At 39.7% G+C, this 17,203-nt stretch overlaps 1 protein-coding gene across 2 annotated transcripts in view; it reads right to left on the bottom strand.

Annotated features, from left to right (window-relative positions):
- Nucleotides 1-17,203, bottom strand: part of TBC1D14 (TBC1 domain family member 14) — a 62,904-nt gene that overhangs the window by 19,201 nt on the left and 26,500 nt on the right. Inside the window, exons 1-6 of one of the 2 annotated variants that reach the window (XM_036382006.2) lie at nucleotides 12,025-12,131; nucleotides 7,837-7,955; nucleotides 5,121-5,203; nucleotides 2,969-3,086; nucleotides 1,348-1,454; nucleotides 364-444 (exon numbers count right to left, since the gene is read on the bottom strand). In XM_036382006.2, coding sequence (XP_036237899.1) covers nucleotides 364-444; nucleotides 1,348-1,454; nucleotides 2,969-3,086; nucleotides 5,121-5,203; nucleotides 7,837-7,955; nucleotides 12,025-12,027 — 511 coding nt within the window. In that variant the 5' untranslated portion in view covers nucleotides 12,028-12,131. Of the gene's footprint in view, nucleotides 1-363; nucleotides 445-1,347; nucleotides 1,455-2,968; nucleotides 3,087-5,120; nucleotides 5,204-7,836; nucleotides 7,956-12,024; nucleotides 12,132-17,203 lie in introns of those variants that run through there. The other variant, XM_036382005.2, reaches the window with a different exon arrangement.

Genomic DNA, 17,203 nt, shown 5'->3' with positions numbered 1-17,203 from the left:
CCAAAACTATAGATGCAGAAAAGTATTTGTGTCCCAATTCCAGTGATAATCCCCAAACTACTATTTGTAGTTTTCCTACAAATTTGCATCAAAGTAAGGACTGTACCCAGAGATTACTTATAAAAAAACTCAAACAAGTGTGTACAACACTTTTGTACAACACCAGAATTTCATTGAGAAAAATACAGCTATTCCTGGCTTTCACAAAAAGACATTTTCTTTTTACCAGAACACAACTTTAAAGCTGATATTTTTAAATTTTTTTGTGTGTGTTTGTTTAAAATATGTGATTTCATTTTAAGGAACTAGTTTACAAAATGTCTTATTCTATAACACAGCAGAAATCATTTACAAAAAGCATACCTTCACATTCGACTTCAGGCCCTCCTGTACTAAGTGATCGCCACTTCTCTTTGGCACGAGCCAGGCAAATATCATACAGTTCTGGAGAAAGAAAAACACAAAACCAAGTTCACTATTTTATATATATATATATATACTGTATATATATATATATATATACACACTATATTATATACACTGTAGCACATGCTCATGTCCACTAACCACCCACCACATGGACAATGCTGCCCTAGGCATTAACAGTAGCAGAACTTCCAGCTGGGTTACAGTGTTGAAAGACGTGTTCCCCTCACCTGTAACTTCATATTAAGTGAAAAGGAAAGGCAATCTAAACTGCATTTTACATTCAAATATTTGCTTTTTCTTGCAGAACACTGATGTTCAAAATGACAGTCTGAATGGATAATTAGGAAAGTCTAGCAAATTATGTAAGAACTATACCCAAAGTAACTAAGCAATGCACAGAAAAGCAGCACAATACAGCAGGAGTATAGGCAGTCTATCCCATTTCCATGTTGGAATTAATAACATAAGTTAGTCTTTCAGAGCTGAATTTTTCTGTACTCAGAAGTAATAGATTATTTCTATTCTCAAAAATCAAAGTACAAATCTTGCCAGGGGTCTGTTAATCTCTTACAAACCTGTTGTCTTACTTCAAATCAAAGGAAGTACACTATACACATACTCATAGGCATTTCAAAATTAACAATTTTATGTTTCAAAAAGAAAAAAAAAATTGAGTCATTAGTTCTGACCATCTCCATCCAACATCAAAGCAAGACACAGTGACAGCAATACTCAGAAACAATTCACAGCAGCAGTCCTAGAACAGCTACAAGACTAAAAGACACTTTATTTTTGAACAAAACACATCAAAGCAGCACAAAAAAAGCATAACTAGATAACATTTCCTCACACCCACACCACAACAGGTACAAGAATGTCCCCTTGCAATTTCACTTTGTGAGATAGCAGCAGCCTCACCGTGGGTGATGTTTAACTCGTTTCCAATGGCCAAGCTCCAGACTTTGCCTCTCACGCTCGGGGGAATGCCCTGCCACCACAGCTCTCGGACTTTACGCGAACAACACCTGCTCAAAGTAAAACAGGTCATTCTAAGAAACATTTCCTTGCCAGCTGAATTGCAAATATCCTATCACTGCTGATGGGATTCAAACCAAAATGAACATCAATGGCCCAAGAAGTAAAATACAATTTGCACATTCTTTAGTACTATTTTGCTTTGAACTGCAAAGGAAATCTTTTTTCTTTCCAACGTAATGGCTTTATATTGACAGAAGTACAGCAAACACAATACACATAATCTGCAGCCACACTTGATTAGCAAAAATCATAGGGGAAAAGTAAACATATGGAAAGGAATTCCACACCTATGCCACTGCCTATGCTAAAGACTGGACAGCTCCACACAAGACTAAATACAGGAACAAGTTATGGAAGTCTGCCCTCTGCCATCACCCTGCTGTGCAAAGACATGCAGCTTCCCACCTATCTTTGCAGTTCTGTGCCTCTGGAAAAATCCACAAAGATGTGACAAGGATTAACTTTTAGGTGGGAGCTTGAAAGACATTTTAAATGTCTTAAACAGGCTTTGAAATGGATGCAGCTGACATTCAGCAATCTGGGAGCCCAGGAGGAGGAGAAACAAAATAGCACCTAAGCACGAATGAAAAGTGGTAAAACCACAACAATCCATTTATCCTTCAGCAGATTCTGAAAATTAAAATGTAAAACAGCAAATACATTGGGGAACTTCTAAATTTATAAACCAATAAAGGAAAAGGTGGCCGAATTTTTACAGCAACCATAACAGATGCATCTTCAAATACTAAAGACAAACATGTAAATCAACAATTTCTTTAGACATAGTTTATTACACTTCAGTTCTCCAGAAACACATTTTCCAACAAATTCTGTCTGTCTTTTTAATATATATTCTCAGGATAACTGAATTCAATTGTTAAGCAAATTGGAGTTCTGAGTGCTGTTGGTTTATGGCTTATGTTGTGGTGGTTGTATTTGGAGCACTGGGGGCTGGTTCTTTTAAGATGACTAGCAAGGATCACCAAGGTATTTTATCAACTGGCTGTGCCATGTCTTTGAAGGAAATCTTCTAGCACTTAATATAAATAACTTTTTCCCTATTTCTCTTTTCCATCATTTGATTATCCCAGCATATATACCATTCTAGAATTAAAGAGGCTTCATAAACCATTCACATACCTCAATCTACACTGATATTACACTAACATCTCAGTCAAGGAAAGCTCATTTCTGATAAATGAATGTTCAAGTACTATGCCTTATGCTTTTACATTCTCTACCACAGATCACTCCTCAGTGCTTCACAGTTTCTGAGTATCTTGAGCTTTCATTAAAGACAAGTAATAAGACTCAGCACTGCATCACTTAGAACCACTCTGTAGAAATAAAGATGCTGCTTATTTCTTTTGTATCTGTTCAAGAATGATTTTCTAACAAAAGCTTCCAAGACCATTTAAAATTTATGCTCTTAACTTTGCAACTTCTCCTCAGGATATACACTGCAATTTTAATTAAAGCTCAATATAACATACTGTCTTACATAGTTTCCCAGTTGGGTAAGATTTCATTGTTCCAAGTTAAAACAGCATTGCCAATGCTGTCTTCCAGTTTACAGCGTTCTTCCAGTTGTTTCTTTCTCTTCTGGGCTTCTTTAAGCTCTGCAAAAAAGGAATTTCCTTCCTAAGTTAATAAAACCAGAAACTAAATATTCAGTTAGTCATGGCTGTGCAACCATGTTAAACACACTGTGTTTACCCTAAAGTACAGTGGACTGTTCAAATTCTGAAAAATTCCCAAGCATACAGCAAGCTGAGCAGTGATTGCAAATGTGAATAAAGAACAAACTGGAACTATAAGTTTCATTTTCCACAGATGGGACAATGAGAATTGGATTGTGCATGATTTCTTTGACTCTTCAAATCTAACCACACTATTAACTTTGATTTAACACCTCAGTCAGTCAACAGCCTCACCTAGTAGAACAGGTCAGAGTATTTCCTAATAAAGCCCCACCCCCTCTTATGGCAGACTCAAAACTACAGGCCAAATTAATACAATTTTTTTTTTTTTTGTTTTGATTCTTCTATTATAATTTAGGTATACTGTCATGAAATCACAAGAGCCACATTTCTGATGCTACTTCACATATGGATAATCTAAATGTTACACATACCAAATGGAAAACTTCAGTTCACTAAGAAGAAAATGTATTTCATGTCTAGTTTAGACGTACTTTGCACTTTGAATTATCACTCAGTATTTCTTCCTGCATTATCAATTACTGCTTTTTCCACTGGCAAATTTGTTAAACAAATGCAGGCAGTCTCTACAGCAGGACATGGGTGTGCATTCACATGCTATCTACAGTATGAGGAGGTGCTCACCTGGCAAGCAGAACTCCCTGAAGAACAGCAGTACCATGAACAAGGTGTTTGGAATGGACACATTTTACCTGATGGATCCACTTTAAAGCCCCACAGAAACTGTGCCTGAGCAGAACCATAGCAACTGCCTCATAATATTTTCAGCTCTGACACAAGCTCTTTGCAAGCCTGCTGAAATGCAGGCTTTCAATTTTTCTCTAACCAACAAGAGGGTGTTTACAGTCTTTGATCTCCTGACATCTTGACAATGTATCACCCTGCAAAGCTGTTCATCTGGAGTGGCTTCAGGGAAAATGGGTTTGTCATGGTATTTATCTGGACAGAATGACATACTGCAGTTCAATGAAGACAGCACAAGGACCTGGGCCATTGCCTAACAATCATCCCATTTTCTCCAATCCACCCACCCTACATGCAGAGAAAGAACAGGGAAACTCCTTTACACTACACATAGAGTAGCAGATATACTTAACAGGAGTCACATGAAGTCAGAACTTCACTGGTAGGTATATGATGTTCAAGATGACAAGAGGATACTTCTATCAGTGTGTCACTTGCATTCTGTAGTTAAGTCCTGTGTTCACATACCCTCTTCACTGTTTCATACAGTTCAAGGGTATGACCAGCTGGAAAAATATATTTCCAGTAGCTCCCATTGGATGCAAAACCCAAGTCCAAATCTCCTATTATTGCAATGCTTGTTTTGAATTAGAAAACCCAGATGGTCAAAAATACCAGCCAAAAGAAACGACAACCATCACCTCTTCCTCATGTTCATGGTACAGTTTTACTAAGACACTTCTGCAAAAAATATCAGGCAAGAAATTATGAGCAAATCCTTAAGAAAAATGTAAATTTTAAGTGAGAGATTATCAAATGAGCATAACTGCATACATTTTCCTGTGTGGAAAATTATGTGTTTATGTACTACGGCCTGAACAGGTTGCCTCCAGCATGAAACTGACAAATATCCTGCAGTTTCAAGTCCAGTCTTCACTAATTTGACCAACAATCTACTTCAATATATTACTAAGTTTTTAAACCTACAAATAGTGGGTTTGTCAATCACTCATTTAAGAGTTATGGATTAAAAAATTATTTCCTGCTGGATTCTAGGACCATTTTTTTTTTCAGCTTGGAGCTGGGCTTTTCAACAAAACTACCTTTGCTCCTCTCTCTTGGGAGTGATCTTTCTTTGAGAGGAAGCAGAGATCCCTCACATTACAGGGCAACAGACTGACACAAGTGCATTCCAGGTTTAGAAATATCCCTATACTTTTCGAATCTGAAGACAAGAAATTCCATCACCTCTTTTTTTTGCTTGAACCACCATTTCTTCGTACTGTTGCCTGTGTTTCTGAGCTTCTTCTGCTGGTTTTGCAGGAAGGTTCCTAAAAAAAATAATATTTACAGTTGGCATGACTGTCTAAATAAAATTCTAGACACTTCTAAATGAAAAGCACACTCGGCTTCCTGTCAAAATATCCAGTCAAAGAGCAGAACAACAGATCCTTGGAAAGAATCTTTTTTTTGCCAGAGTCAGCAGAAGGGAAGAACACTGACCAGCTATGAGTACGTTTATACACAAAATACGCTGAGTAATTTCCTTAAGTTTGGTAATTTCAGCATTTTTATTATTAAACCAACTGAACCCACAGGCTGGTCTTCATAAAGAGAATACACTGCTATATACAATACTGGCTGCTTTGGATTTGAACTGGTGAGATACAGGACTATATTCTTTCTTACTGTTCACCTTGTTTAAGAGTTACATCCACAACTTTCTTTACTCACACGTAATGACTCCCTAATCCAGCTTTTTCCTGCTCTCTGAAACTCCATTTCTATTTTAAAGAGTTAACTCCTTCCCTTCTCTTCTAGAGCAACAAGTGGCACTGGAGTCATCCTCAATATTCTCCATTTTTTAATACTAACAAAACATTTTGATTTGTGATGAAGGCTCTGCCATACAAATGCATGTGTTCATATGTCAGAACACATGACCTTTCAGCTAATCCTATTTGTAATGAACATAACCATATGTATCTCTTACAGCTACAGCATCAGCAAAACATCAAAACAGGAAATGACTAACTATTTTGTTCTGTATTGTAGAACACTGTATTTTGTTCCTAGAACAGTATATATCTTTCATTAATAGAAAAGCTATGCAAAAATTCACTTTCATGTTCCATCCTGCCCGATGTGTGACACTGTTTCCATGTGTCACACATCAGGCAGCTGACAGCCCCCAACACCATTAACAGTTAGAATGCATTACTATTTATGTAACCACAGTGCCTGTAATATACACATAAGTATGTCATACAGGCCCATGAGTATTTTTACAAATCAAGGTTGTTAGTAGAAAAACAAAAGTAAATTTTCACTTTGGTGAAATGTTGGTTTGTTAACCAGAGAGACCAATCAACTCTTTATCCATTTTCACTTTGGTAAATCGATCTGCATCCGTTTTTAAAATCCAAGTCTTTAGAAAATATTTAAGTTAGGGGAAGTTTGGAAAGGAAAACCAGATGAAAAAAGTCAAGTATTGCTAACTTAAATTCTACCACACAAATTATTGGCTCTATATCTTAACATTGACAACAAACATGTGAGATGGTGTTCAGTATCTATTAAAATTCAACTAATGCTTTTTCCAGTTGAAGCTAGAGGCACTATGGAATATTTATTGATTTTTTTACTGTGAAGTTTTACCTAAGCCCTACAAACGAGTGTGAAATCAAGAGCAGGTATTTTGAAAAAAAAAATAATCTCACTCCACTTTTCTGTCTGAAGTCTTAAAAAGGGAACTACTCAAAGACTAATAGGCAAACATAAAAAATAATATACAAAGTGTAGGTAAACAATGAAAAAAAGATTCCTTAATAAGAGTCAGATAATAGCACTGCTGTCCAGAGCAGTTTTCCCATTAGATGAAAGAAGTGATGCTTCAATTGTCTTCAATTTTAAAAATACTTTTCTGCTACAAGTTCCCCACTCTATCAACACTAGGAAAGAAAGCAAAATCTGAACATTCCCTGTAATGTAACACTAAGTTCATCTGTCTGAACACTGTACTACTCAGATTACCCCACAAAAAAGAGATTTTTAATAGACAAGTTTTAAATACAACAGATAACCTAGTACACTTTGTTTCCAGTTGGACATAATAAAGCCTGCTATAACAAATAATCACTCTTATACTTTTCTACATCTCCCAATGTCTTGCCACACAGTCCATCAGCCAAGCCAGAAAGTTCTTTAAGTAACCCTACAATTAGACTACTTGGATGTGAGCATTTCCTATACAAGTTTGTGTTGATGAAAACACAGATCTATGTTATGCCAGTTCTTCACATCAATGCACAGCTATACTAAAAATGCAGATGTCATGGCCATAAAGCCAATTTACATTCATAATCATAAACTGACTAAGCATGACTGAATTTGTGTAATTCAGGAGAAAAACACGGTAAAGCAGCTGCTGGTAAATCGCTTTGGAGTCACTCTGCATATGCAAAAATCTCCTTGCAGTAAAAGGTATGAAACAACTCATCAAGTGCTTGACAACCCTTAAAATGTGATGCTGAACTCCCTGCAGAGCAATCACTATACTGTTTCATTATTTATGGAAGTGTGGCCTTTCTCTGTGTAAACAGGACATTGTATTCTTGCTTCTCAATTTCTTTAGCATATACTAGTTTTGTTTTTATGCTTAGGTTATCTCATGGAAAATAAAAATCCCTTAATCATGTTAAGGAGGTAGAATTACTCAAAACAAAAGCTCTGCTATCCTAATTAACTCCCTTCACAAAAAGCCATTGCTTTTATTATAAAATGAAGTTCTTTCTGTTTGAATAATTTTTCTCATAATCACCCCAATTTCATATTCACTAGTCTGAAAAAAAATCTACTTTAGATTTTAAATTATCTGTTGAAGTTAGAGTAAGTAAATACACTGAGTTAGAAAATACTTGCTAGGTTTTAAAGAGACCCTCACTGTGGCACTTCCAAAACTTACGCTGGTCGGTCCTCTAAAATAAGTGCTGTAGTGGAGAGTGGTTCAAAATCAAGATTCTTCCTCACATTCTGTTTAGGAGAGAGTGGTCTCTGAGCTCGTCCAGTTTTTTCTTCATATTCCTAGAGAAGAAAAAGACAGGGAAACTTACATGAGTGCAGAGCACCAAGATGATGCACTTGAGAATTTAAAAAGGGATCTAGAAAACTTTTCAAGACAATGTTTTCACATCTCAGCCCTACTACAGTCCCTTTGAAGCTTTTCAACTAGAGCAACCTCAACACCGAAAATACCATAAACAAAATTTATGTTCAGGAGTGAATCTTGATGGTTTTTTCCATTCTTTCTGTTTGTAAACACATCTTAAGTTCCTCTGGCTGACAGCCTGCTTTTCCAAAGTATTACTAAGGAGTTTACAAACAGCAGGTACTTTCTGAGGCACAAAAATAGGACCTATTTAAATTTTTATTAATTTACACTGTTTTCAAACTAAAGTAAAAAGTGACCACAAGCTCCATATCTTAAAATCTCATTGTAAGATTTCTCCTACACAAGCTGTTTTCATACGCAGCAGCTCAACAATGGGGAGAGAAAAAAGCAAAGACCACACTTGGTACAATGCCTTGGACAATCCTAAATCACAGTAGATCATAACATGTTAACCTGTGTCTGTAATCAGACACTGACACACTGGAGCAAGGCTAGCAGAGAGGCACTGAGATGTCAGGGTGTGGAGCAAGTGCCTCATGAAGAGAGGCCAAGAGAACCAGGCTTGCTCAGCCTCCAGAGGAAGAGGCTTTGTAGGGAGAGGAGGCGAGCACTGGGACAAGTTGCCTTGTGACACAATTCCCAACCTTGAAAGCATTTCAAGCTCAGGGGATGAGCCCTGAGAACCTGGTTAAAGCAGACTCTGTCCTGAGAGGAGAGTTCACCCCTCAAGGTCCTTCTACCCTTAATTACTGCATCACCCTGACCTGCAGGAGAGGACCTGGCATTCAGGCACCATTTTATTTTTACTTTTCCTACAAACACTGGTTTAAAAGAAAGTATACTAAAACCATGACCGAATGGGATAAAACAACCTTTACACAATTTCCATGTACTTCAGTGCTTGAAGTATTACAGCAAACATTAAATATGCAAAGTATCAGTGATACACAAACAACAAACATGGTCAAACAGTCCTAAGGAAAAATCACATCCACAGTATATGTAGTTACTTCTACATTAAGCTTTATAATGATTCTTGCCACTTCCAAAACTCAAAGGCTTTAATGCACAACTTTTTTATTCCATTTCTATTAAAATAAAATTTAGAAAAACACAAATGTGCACTATCAATGAGCACTATGAAGAGTGCTCCAGCCACACACCTTTTCCTGCTAGCACAAAGAGTTCCTCAGATGGTTCTGCTCTCTTTCTCTCAACCTAACCTCTCCATTTCAGCAAAACTTTCTTGGGCAATAGATACAGCGTTTCCAACCAGTGATGTTCTTTCGGCAACTAAAACAGGATCCATCCCTTCCAGAAAGGCTGTCTCAAATCACATCTTAAAAAAGGCGATGGATGAAAACAAGTCATGATATAATGAATGTGGACCAACACAGCCTTGGTCTTCTACTCTGTGTTGTACAGTTCAATCCTCATTCAAACTACTTCCGTGGGACTCATGGATACAGGTCTGTGCAGCCCTCAGGACACACAAAATCCCTATTTTTCCTTGTCTATTAACTGGGCACTGCCTCAACAATCAATCCTATGATGACTACATTGCTGTAATGGGAAACATGGTCATGAATTTGGAATGTCTGGCTCATTAATACCAGCTAATACCGCTATGCATGACATCAGTTGGAAAACAAGGAAAAGAACCAAGGAAAATGCATTTAAACTACGGACTAGCATTTAGCTTGTCAAGTAAAGGGACAGTGCTCCTGCTGACAAAGCCATTCACTAAAAAAAACCTCCAGAAAGAAAATAAGCAAAATCATACTATAAAAAAGGTACTGAGGTAGAGAGCATATTCAGAAAGCACAGGTTTACACTGGTCACTTGCACCAGCAAACAACTGAGAGCAACCAGTGTGTAAGTGCACCATCATAATGGGCTTCAGCTGCACCAGCTGCAGAGTAAATCCACTGTGCTGATAGCAATGAAGCAAATGGCTTTTCTTTCTCCCAGTTTCTATTAAGAGACTGATTTTTTTAATGAGCCCTTTTTCACAAATTAAAATAGTCAAATATTAACCTCTCTTACTCCCTAAAGCATCTCAGAATTTGACATTAAAACATATGCACCCATTGTTTATTATAGCAGAAGTTCCAGAAAAACTGCTTAATTTTGACTTATGAAAATTATATTCAGGGTCTTCTTTCACTGAAAGCCAACTGGAGAGCAAAATTGCTTTTGGAAAGTGAGAAAAGAATATCCACACTGGGCTTCAATGGGAATTTTATTCTGAACACCCAAATTGATTTGGAAATCCCTTTCAGCTAAGCAAAAAGTTCTCCAGATCAGCACTACACATTTCCTTACAAGAATTTCTTGAATAAGAAAATGTTTTATTTCTAAATATGGATGCTAGTTACAGTATCAGCACATTGGGGCCATTACGCAAACCTCCCAGAAGAGCCAAAGCCCACCCTGCATTTCAGCAAGTATTCACTGGTGTTCTACTCAGCACTATCCTACAGTAAAAAAAGCCAGACCAGCACAAAAATGGGAGTGGCACATTTGATCAGATTACAAGTATGATTCCTTTGTACCAATTTCATCCTTTTCAGTGGTAGCCAAAAAAGAATAAAAATGTCTTCTTGTGATATTATCTACAAGACTGCTTTTTATTATGGGAAAATTTAAAAAAAAAAAAAACAAAAAAACAAAAAAACCACCAACAAAACAAAACCTCCTACCCCAGTTCCCCCCCCCAAAACCCACAAAAACCAAATATCCCAAAATTCACAGAAAACAGAAGTTCATGAAAATTATCTTTTACCCCAGTGAGAAGAGAATGCAATTTCAGAGCACAATGTATGATACAGCAATGAAGCACACTGAAGCCTCCACAAACTCATATTAAGAGTATCTGCTGACTGAGCAAGTGCAAGTATTTGCACATACAGGCAGATTGCAATAGGCTGAGCTACACAATAGGTCATTTTAAGCTTTTTCTTTTAAACCAGACTCAAATCTCTCACAGGTACAAATAATTCAGGATATGTTTAAATGCTGCAATTAGGGGTTACTAACCTGATACAGTTACAAGTTAATTTTAGGATCAACTTAGGATGAGCTGACCGTTTACGACTTAAAATTACAGCCTTATCACTGGGATCATTTAGGCTTTCTTCCAGGTTTCGCCTTTAGCTGTTCACAAGAGCTGAACAAGGGTTTGAAGATGTTCTATTAAAAGCGTGCTGTAGATTAAAGCACTGATTTAAATAATCCAAACTAAACAAAGAAAGCCCACAGAAACACGCCTCCTGAAACCAAGTTTAATTCTGGGTGGAACCTGCCAGCTTTGCAGTTAAAATGCAAGAAGCTCTGACTGTGGTGATCCTATGCGATTCTTCAAAAAAGACAAACCAACCTACAAAGGGATCCTCAACAATCTCTGCCGAGAGACACAAATAACCCTCTAGAACCCAGGGCAAGCGCTCAAAGACCGACTGCTCTACCCGGGAGAGCGCTGTGGGACTTCCCACACGCCCCAAGGCTCCCCAGGCACCAGCAGCACAGCAGAACTGAACCTACAATAACACAAACTGCTCTATCAAGGTCATCTTGTTTTGGCCCTGCGTGTTTAAAGGCAGCCACTTTCCGACAGAGCCGAATATGAAATATTCATGCTGGCTGCCGGAGCGGCAGACGCCAGGCTGCGGGACTCTGGCTCCAGGGGCGGCAGCAGGGCAGGGCAGGAGCGATGGCCGGGATTCCAGCCGGGTTCCAGCCTGCAGCCCCCACGCTCCGACACCCCGAACACCCGGCAGAGCTGCGCTGCCGCCTTCCATCCCGGCGGAGCCCCGCCCCGCACAAAGAGAACCCCCTTCCCGGTTAGCTGCTTCTCCCCCGGACTCGGTGCGGCGACTGAGAAGCGGACGAGGCCGGGTTCACCCACAAGCGTTCAAGTCCGCGCCCGCCCATCCCGCCTGCCCCGACTCCCGCTCCCCGCAGCTGCCCCGCTCCGCTCACCATGAACGCTGCGGTCCCTCACGGGCGGCGGCACCGGAGCCCCATTGCCCGCCCCGCACCGCGGGCCTGGCTCCCGCCGCCCGGGCCCGCACGGCCTCGCGGGCCGCCCGCCCGCCCCGCCCGGGCCGCCTCCCGCGGGTGGGTCCGGCCGGGCCGCCCCGCCCCGCCAGCCGCGCTAATCACCCGCGGAGCCGCCGCACAGCATCGCTTCTCTCCGCCTCGCCCAGCGCTGCCTGGGCACGCACGGCACCGCCTGGCACACGCCTCCCGCCTCTCGGGCCGCCCCGGCAGCCCGGCCCTGCCCGGTGCGGATCCGGGGCCGTGACGGACAACCCAAGCCTCGCACAAGCTCGTCTGCATTAGCCGCAGTCTTTGTCAGCTCGGCATTACGGGTGCCCTCAGGACGCAGCTGCATTCCTCAAACAGTGACATCTCTCTCCTCTGCTTTCCCACACTGCCGCTTCCCCTCCCCGCGTCCCTGGTTCCAAGCCAGGCGTTTGCTTGTACCGAGTCCTGCTTTGTGGCTTGCTGAGACAGCCTCGGTACCTGTCCGAGGTGCAAGAGCAGCTAAAACTCACCAACCCCTACATCAGTGCCGAAGGATGCAATACTTCCCTACAGCATAAATATCTTTTCAGTACCACTCATGCTCTGTCCACCTCTGATAGCTCTATGAGATAGATATATAAATCCCTTCTACAGTTCGGACGACTTCCACATTACCTCTTGCTAAATATGTTGCCTCAATCCAGATAGAATATCAACCTTAATTTTAATTTGTCCAAAGGCTCTGTCATTTAACTCAGTAGAGACACCCAAGTTGCTGTGGCTTCATCTTTGGTAGACTTGCATTTTAAAATATTATCTATTGACCTGCAAGTGTTGCCATTTTCTCAGCTCTGCACTAAGGATTTCATATTCTTAAGCATCACTAGCTGTGGGGTACAGCTGCCAGTCCATGATCTTTATCAAAGTCTGATCCAAAATTATTAGCAAGGACTGATCTGAAAACAAGCAGTCACTTAAGTATTCTGCTTTCTAAGGGCGGATTTGCAGAAGCTAAATTATTTTCTCAGAATTGCTAGGTGCTATATCAGCTATTGTTTTCAACCTGTGATTTCGCATCTATTTCACAGATTCAGTGATACAATGCCAAATACAGAACAGCTCACTGTTTAAAAGTATCTCAGCTCCATTCCCACCAATGCCAATTAGTTGCAGACACCTGCCATCCAAACAACTCATGTCAAAGCAAAAGTCAACACAGCCCATGCAAAGCACTACAGGCTAAGTTACCACATATATCAAAAAAACATTAATGTAAAGTATAGCTGTTAACATAGGCAAAAAGCAGCTCCTGAGGAAGAGCACCCTTGGATGGGCAGTGGTATTCCTGCAGTACATGTCTGTGCTTTCACACTGAAAATAGAATTATATTGCAGCTCTTCTGCAAAGCAGACTGGGAGAAAGGGATGCCTGGTGACACAGGGTAAAAAGCGAAGTACTCCCTGTAACTCAAACCACAGCTGGCCACATGTTAGAGTTGGTAGCAGTCACTATTTTTAGGTTGCTGCATTTACAACAGTATCTGAAACTACTTAAACAGGTAGTGTACAAGATTCAATTACATTTTATTTTTTCCACCGGCCTCACCCAGCATATGAATTAAGAACTGGACCAGAATTGCACAAGCAAAGAGAAAACTATTTTTTCCTGGTTTTTAAGTCTTACCACTACCTCAACAGTACTTCAATGTTCCCTTCCATTGTTTCATGACTGTCTAATGCATCTCCATCTGAAATCTCTTCCCTTTTCTAAATAAAATAGTTTTACCAGACAAATTTCAGCTGGTGCACACCCAGCTCTCCACTGCCCCCCACCCCCCTTCTGGCCCCTCACACCATTTCTGTGCCACCATTAATCAGCAATGTGACTTGCAATATGCTGCACTGGGGAAATGACACCACCAAACCCACACCTTCTGTTCTGTTCCATTAGTTTGGTTACTCTGCAATGCCTGCTGTGAGGCAATGTAAACGTGAAAGGAAAAGGACAGGAAAGGAACATGCAGCAGGACTACCAGATCATGAAATTTGTTATGATCTTTGGGCTGGGAAACTTAAGATCCGATTCTTCACATGGCACCAGGCCACAAAGTAATAATTTTAATAAAGACCCTTACATATACAATGACCAAAGAGAATTTAAGGAGACTGAAACCTCAGGCAAAGACCAGATTATGAGACTATCCTTCAAAACTTAATGGAGAATACATACTTCTGAGTTCAGATATTACACTGTCAAACAATTTCTTAGGGATCTTTACATATAACTTTAAAACCAGTACAGAACTATTCTGAAATGCAATTAATTTATTAGTTACTGATCTAACAACCTGAGAAATCAGAATTGCACGCTCAACCTGTACAGTTTAGTGATCAGCCAAGCTCCACAAATAACTAATGGTTCAAAACCCATCAGCCCTACTTGCTTTACACAGCTCTCTGTATGTGTATACATTTATGTTTAATCCTCTTACATTAAAGAAAGGATATGAGCAGAAGATAGCAATGACATGACAGAATTTGGCAGTAATAACATCTCTACGGAGTTTTATCTTCCACCAGGACATCCTTCTCATCTTTAGTACTACAGCATTCTCCTGTTCTATACTTTACAAATTAGGAATGCCTAAGCAATGTAAAAGATAATATAAGATACTATGGCCAGGCTGTGAGGAAAACCTCCCACTATTTGTAGGCATCATTTCAAGTGCTCTGAAATGTTCCTCATTTCCCCTGGGAAGCAGCTACTTTTCTTTTCAGATTACAGGGAATACACAACCTGGGCTGGCAACTGATGTGATCCCACCCAATCACACTAAAGTTAAATGGGTAAAATAATCCAGACATGTTACAGAAGGTTACGAGTAAAGCAAAAGAGTGAGAAGCCACATACTCTGTTTTTCAGTCCTGTGCTCCAGCCACTGGACTATTTTAACAATTTTTCCATATACGTATTTTTATAACATCATATTTTGAGCAAGGTTTAGATTAAGGAACATTTAAAACCTTAGCATAGACAAGGGCAGGTAAATTCTTCCAAGAAAGAATAACAGCTTGCTGATTTGTTGCCTCTAATCATTCAACGTGCTATGTATCAGGTGGTTCTCACCCTCAGGGTTCACATTTCGCTTGTGCTATATGTAAATAATTTAAGCGGGTTTTGGTTATATAGAGTGACATGCTTCATTAAAAAAAAACAAAAGGAAGGAAAATACTTGAAGTACTCAGAGACAAAGCATACCATGAACCATTTTGCTTAAGAACAGCTTTTTACAGTCAAAAGCAGGATCTTCAATCAGATTGTGCAGTGTAATGTTACAAGTGACTCCAGCATGAGTCACAGTAACAACAAAAAAACAACACCCTCCTGCTTAGAACCCTGCAAAGGACACCATTGAATCTGCACATACAAAAGTGTGCACACTTTCCCTAGGTACTGACACTATCTGGTACACTGCAGTGTTAATCAAATGGAAACATCTGCAGGAAAGGCCTCCAGCAGGACAAGCATCTGGGAAATGTCTGAACAAGAAAACACAAGCTAAATGGTTGTTTTATTTTACTGCTATTTTCTTGTGAGCATCTGCCAGAATAAAACACTATAAACACCTGCTTTCAGCACATCCCATTAACATTACTTCCAGGGACTGGAATTCCACTGGATATGGACTTAATGTGAAAATGTAACTTTACTTAAACTGTATGACTACTCACTGATCTCTCCACCTTTATTATCTGTGTAGGGTCAGCATCATACCCTTCCACATAAACTCTCAGCAACTTTTTCTTCTGCCATTTCACATTAGTGCTGATGTTGCAGAAGAAAACCAACCTTTCCTATCTAGTCTCAACCCTTCTTTACTGTGGCTGAAGATCATGTTAGAACTGTCTCTCTCATTCTGAGAGACACTAAAATAAAAGGACTCTCCATGCCACATCAACCTGATGCTAACACCACTCTGAAATGGCCAAAAATCCAGATTAATTCCAGGATATAGAGGAAAGGAGTCACAGAAATATCACATTTCATCTTGCAAGTTCTCAAATCAGTTGCAAATACCAATACTTGTAATATTCAACACAGTGCAGAAGTCCCCCAGGAATGCCACCTACTTTGCAATGCACATTTGCATTTTATGCTGTTCAGAGACCCCCCCATAGCACACAGTCACTGTTTTGTTTGCAAACAGTTGCTTTGTAGGTAAGTATGTGCCCACTTGTATCTACCTCCCTGACTCCAGCACATACACCATATTGGAGTAGGGAAAGATACTTCACTTGATACTTTTAACCACATTCTACTTCTCCCCTGGTTTTCAATCTCCCTGCTTATCTCCCTTCTGCTTCCTCATCGAGACTTGGGTATCTTTAAGGGTATCAGACCTCTAAGTTTAATGCTTGTCTGCCCTTGGAAATTACAGAAAAATAAGGAAATAAGTCGACTGCATTAAAACCTCTGAGTGTTTTTCTCCACCCATGTTTGCTTCTCTAATCCCTGAAATTACCTTAGAAGCCATTACGGATGGCAATTTCTTACATGCTTAATAAAAGCTTCTTTTGTACTTATACTGAGTGTGCACCACATTTTCTCTCATCACTTGGCCAGATCCTTGTGTATTCATTATTTTACAAAAAAAAAAACCCTATAAAAAATGTAAATATTCCTGAATACAATCATGTTCACAACTTAAAGTTCAATCTTGACAAGAAGAAATTGTAGTTTTTTAAAGCTACACACAAATATAATATATGAAGGAGGGCAACATACCTTCGTAGTGTGGCTTAAAGTGATGACTATTTTCAGGCTTTAATATTCATGAAGCTGTTTCCACTGAACTTTGTCATGCTCAAGTGACATGTTCTCAATAGAGCACAAGAAAATTATGTGAAAATACTGACAGGCATGAAAAAATTGCAATAAAATCATGGTAAAAAATAGGACCAAGAGTCCTCAGAGAGAGAATGAGAACATAAAATTGGCTAGTCTTCCTTCAGAAAGACACTTCAGGAAAAAGCACCAGTCTGGCTTTTCAAAATCCTTACATCCATTTCTTCAGGTACTGTGTGTTCAGGGTTTCCACCAACACACAGTACCTCCATTCATTTTGCAGAGC

The sequence above is a fragment of the Molothrus ater genome, chromosome 4 (assembly GCF_012460135.2).
Source record: "Molothrus ater isolate BHLD 08-10-18 breed brown headed cowbird chromosome 4, BPBGC_Mater_1.1, whole genome shotgun sequence".
Classification (NCBI taxonomy): Eukaryota; Metazoa; Chordata; class Aves; order Passeriformes; family Icteridae; genus Molothrus; species Molothrus ater.
Note: the sequence above shows the minus strand (reverse complement) of the source record. Positions and strands in the feature narration are given on the sequence as shown.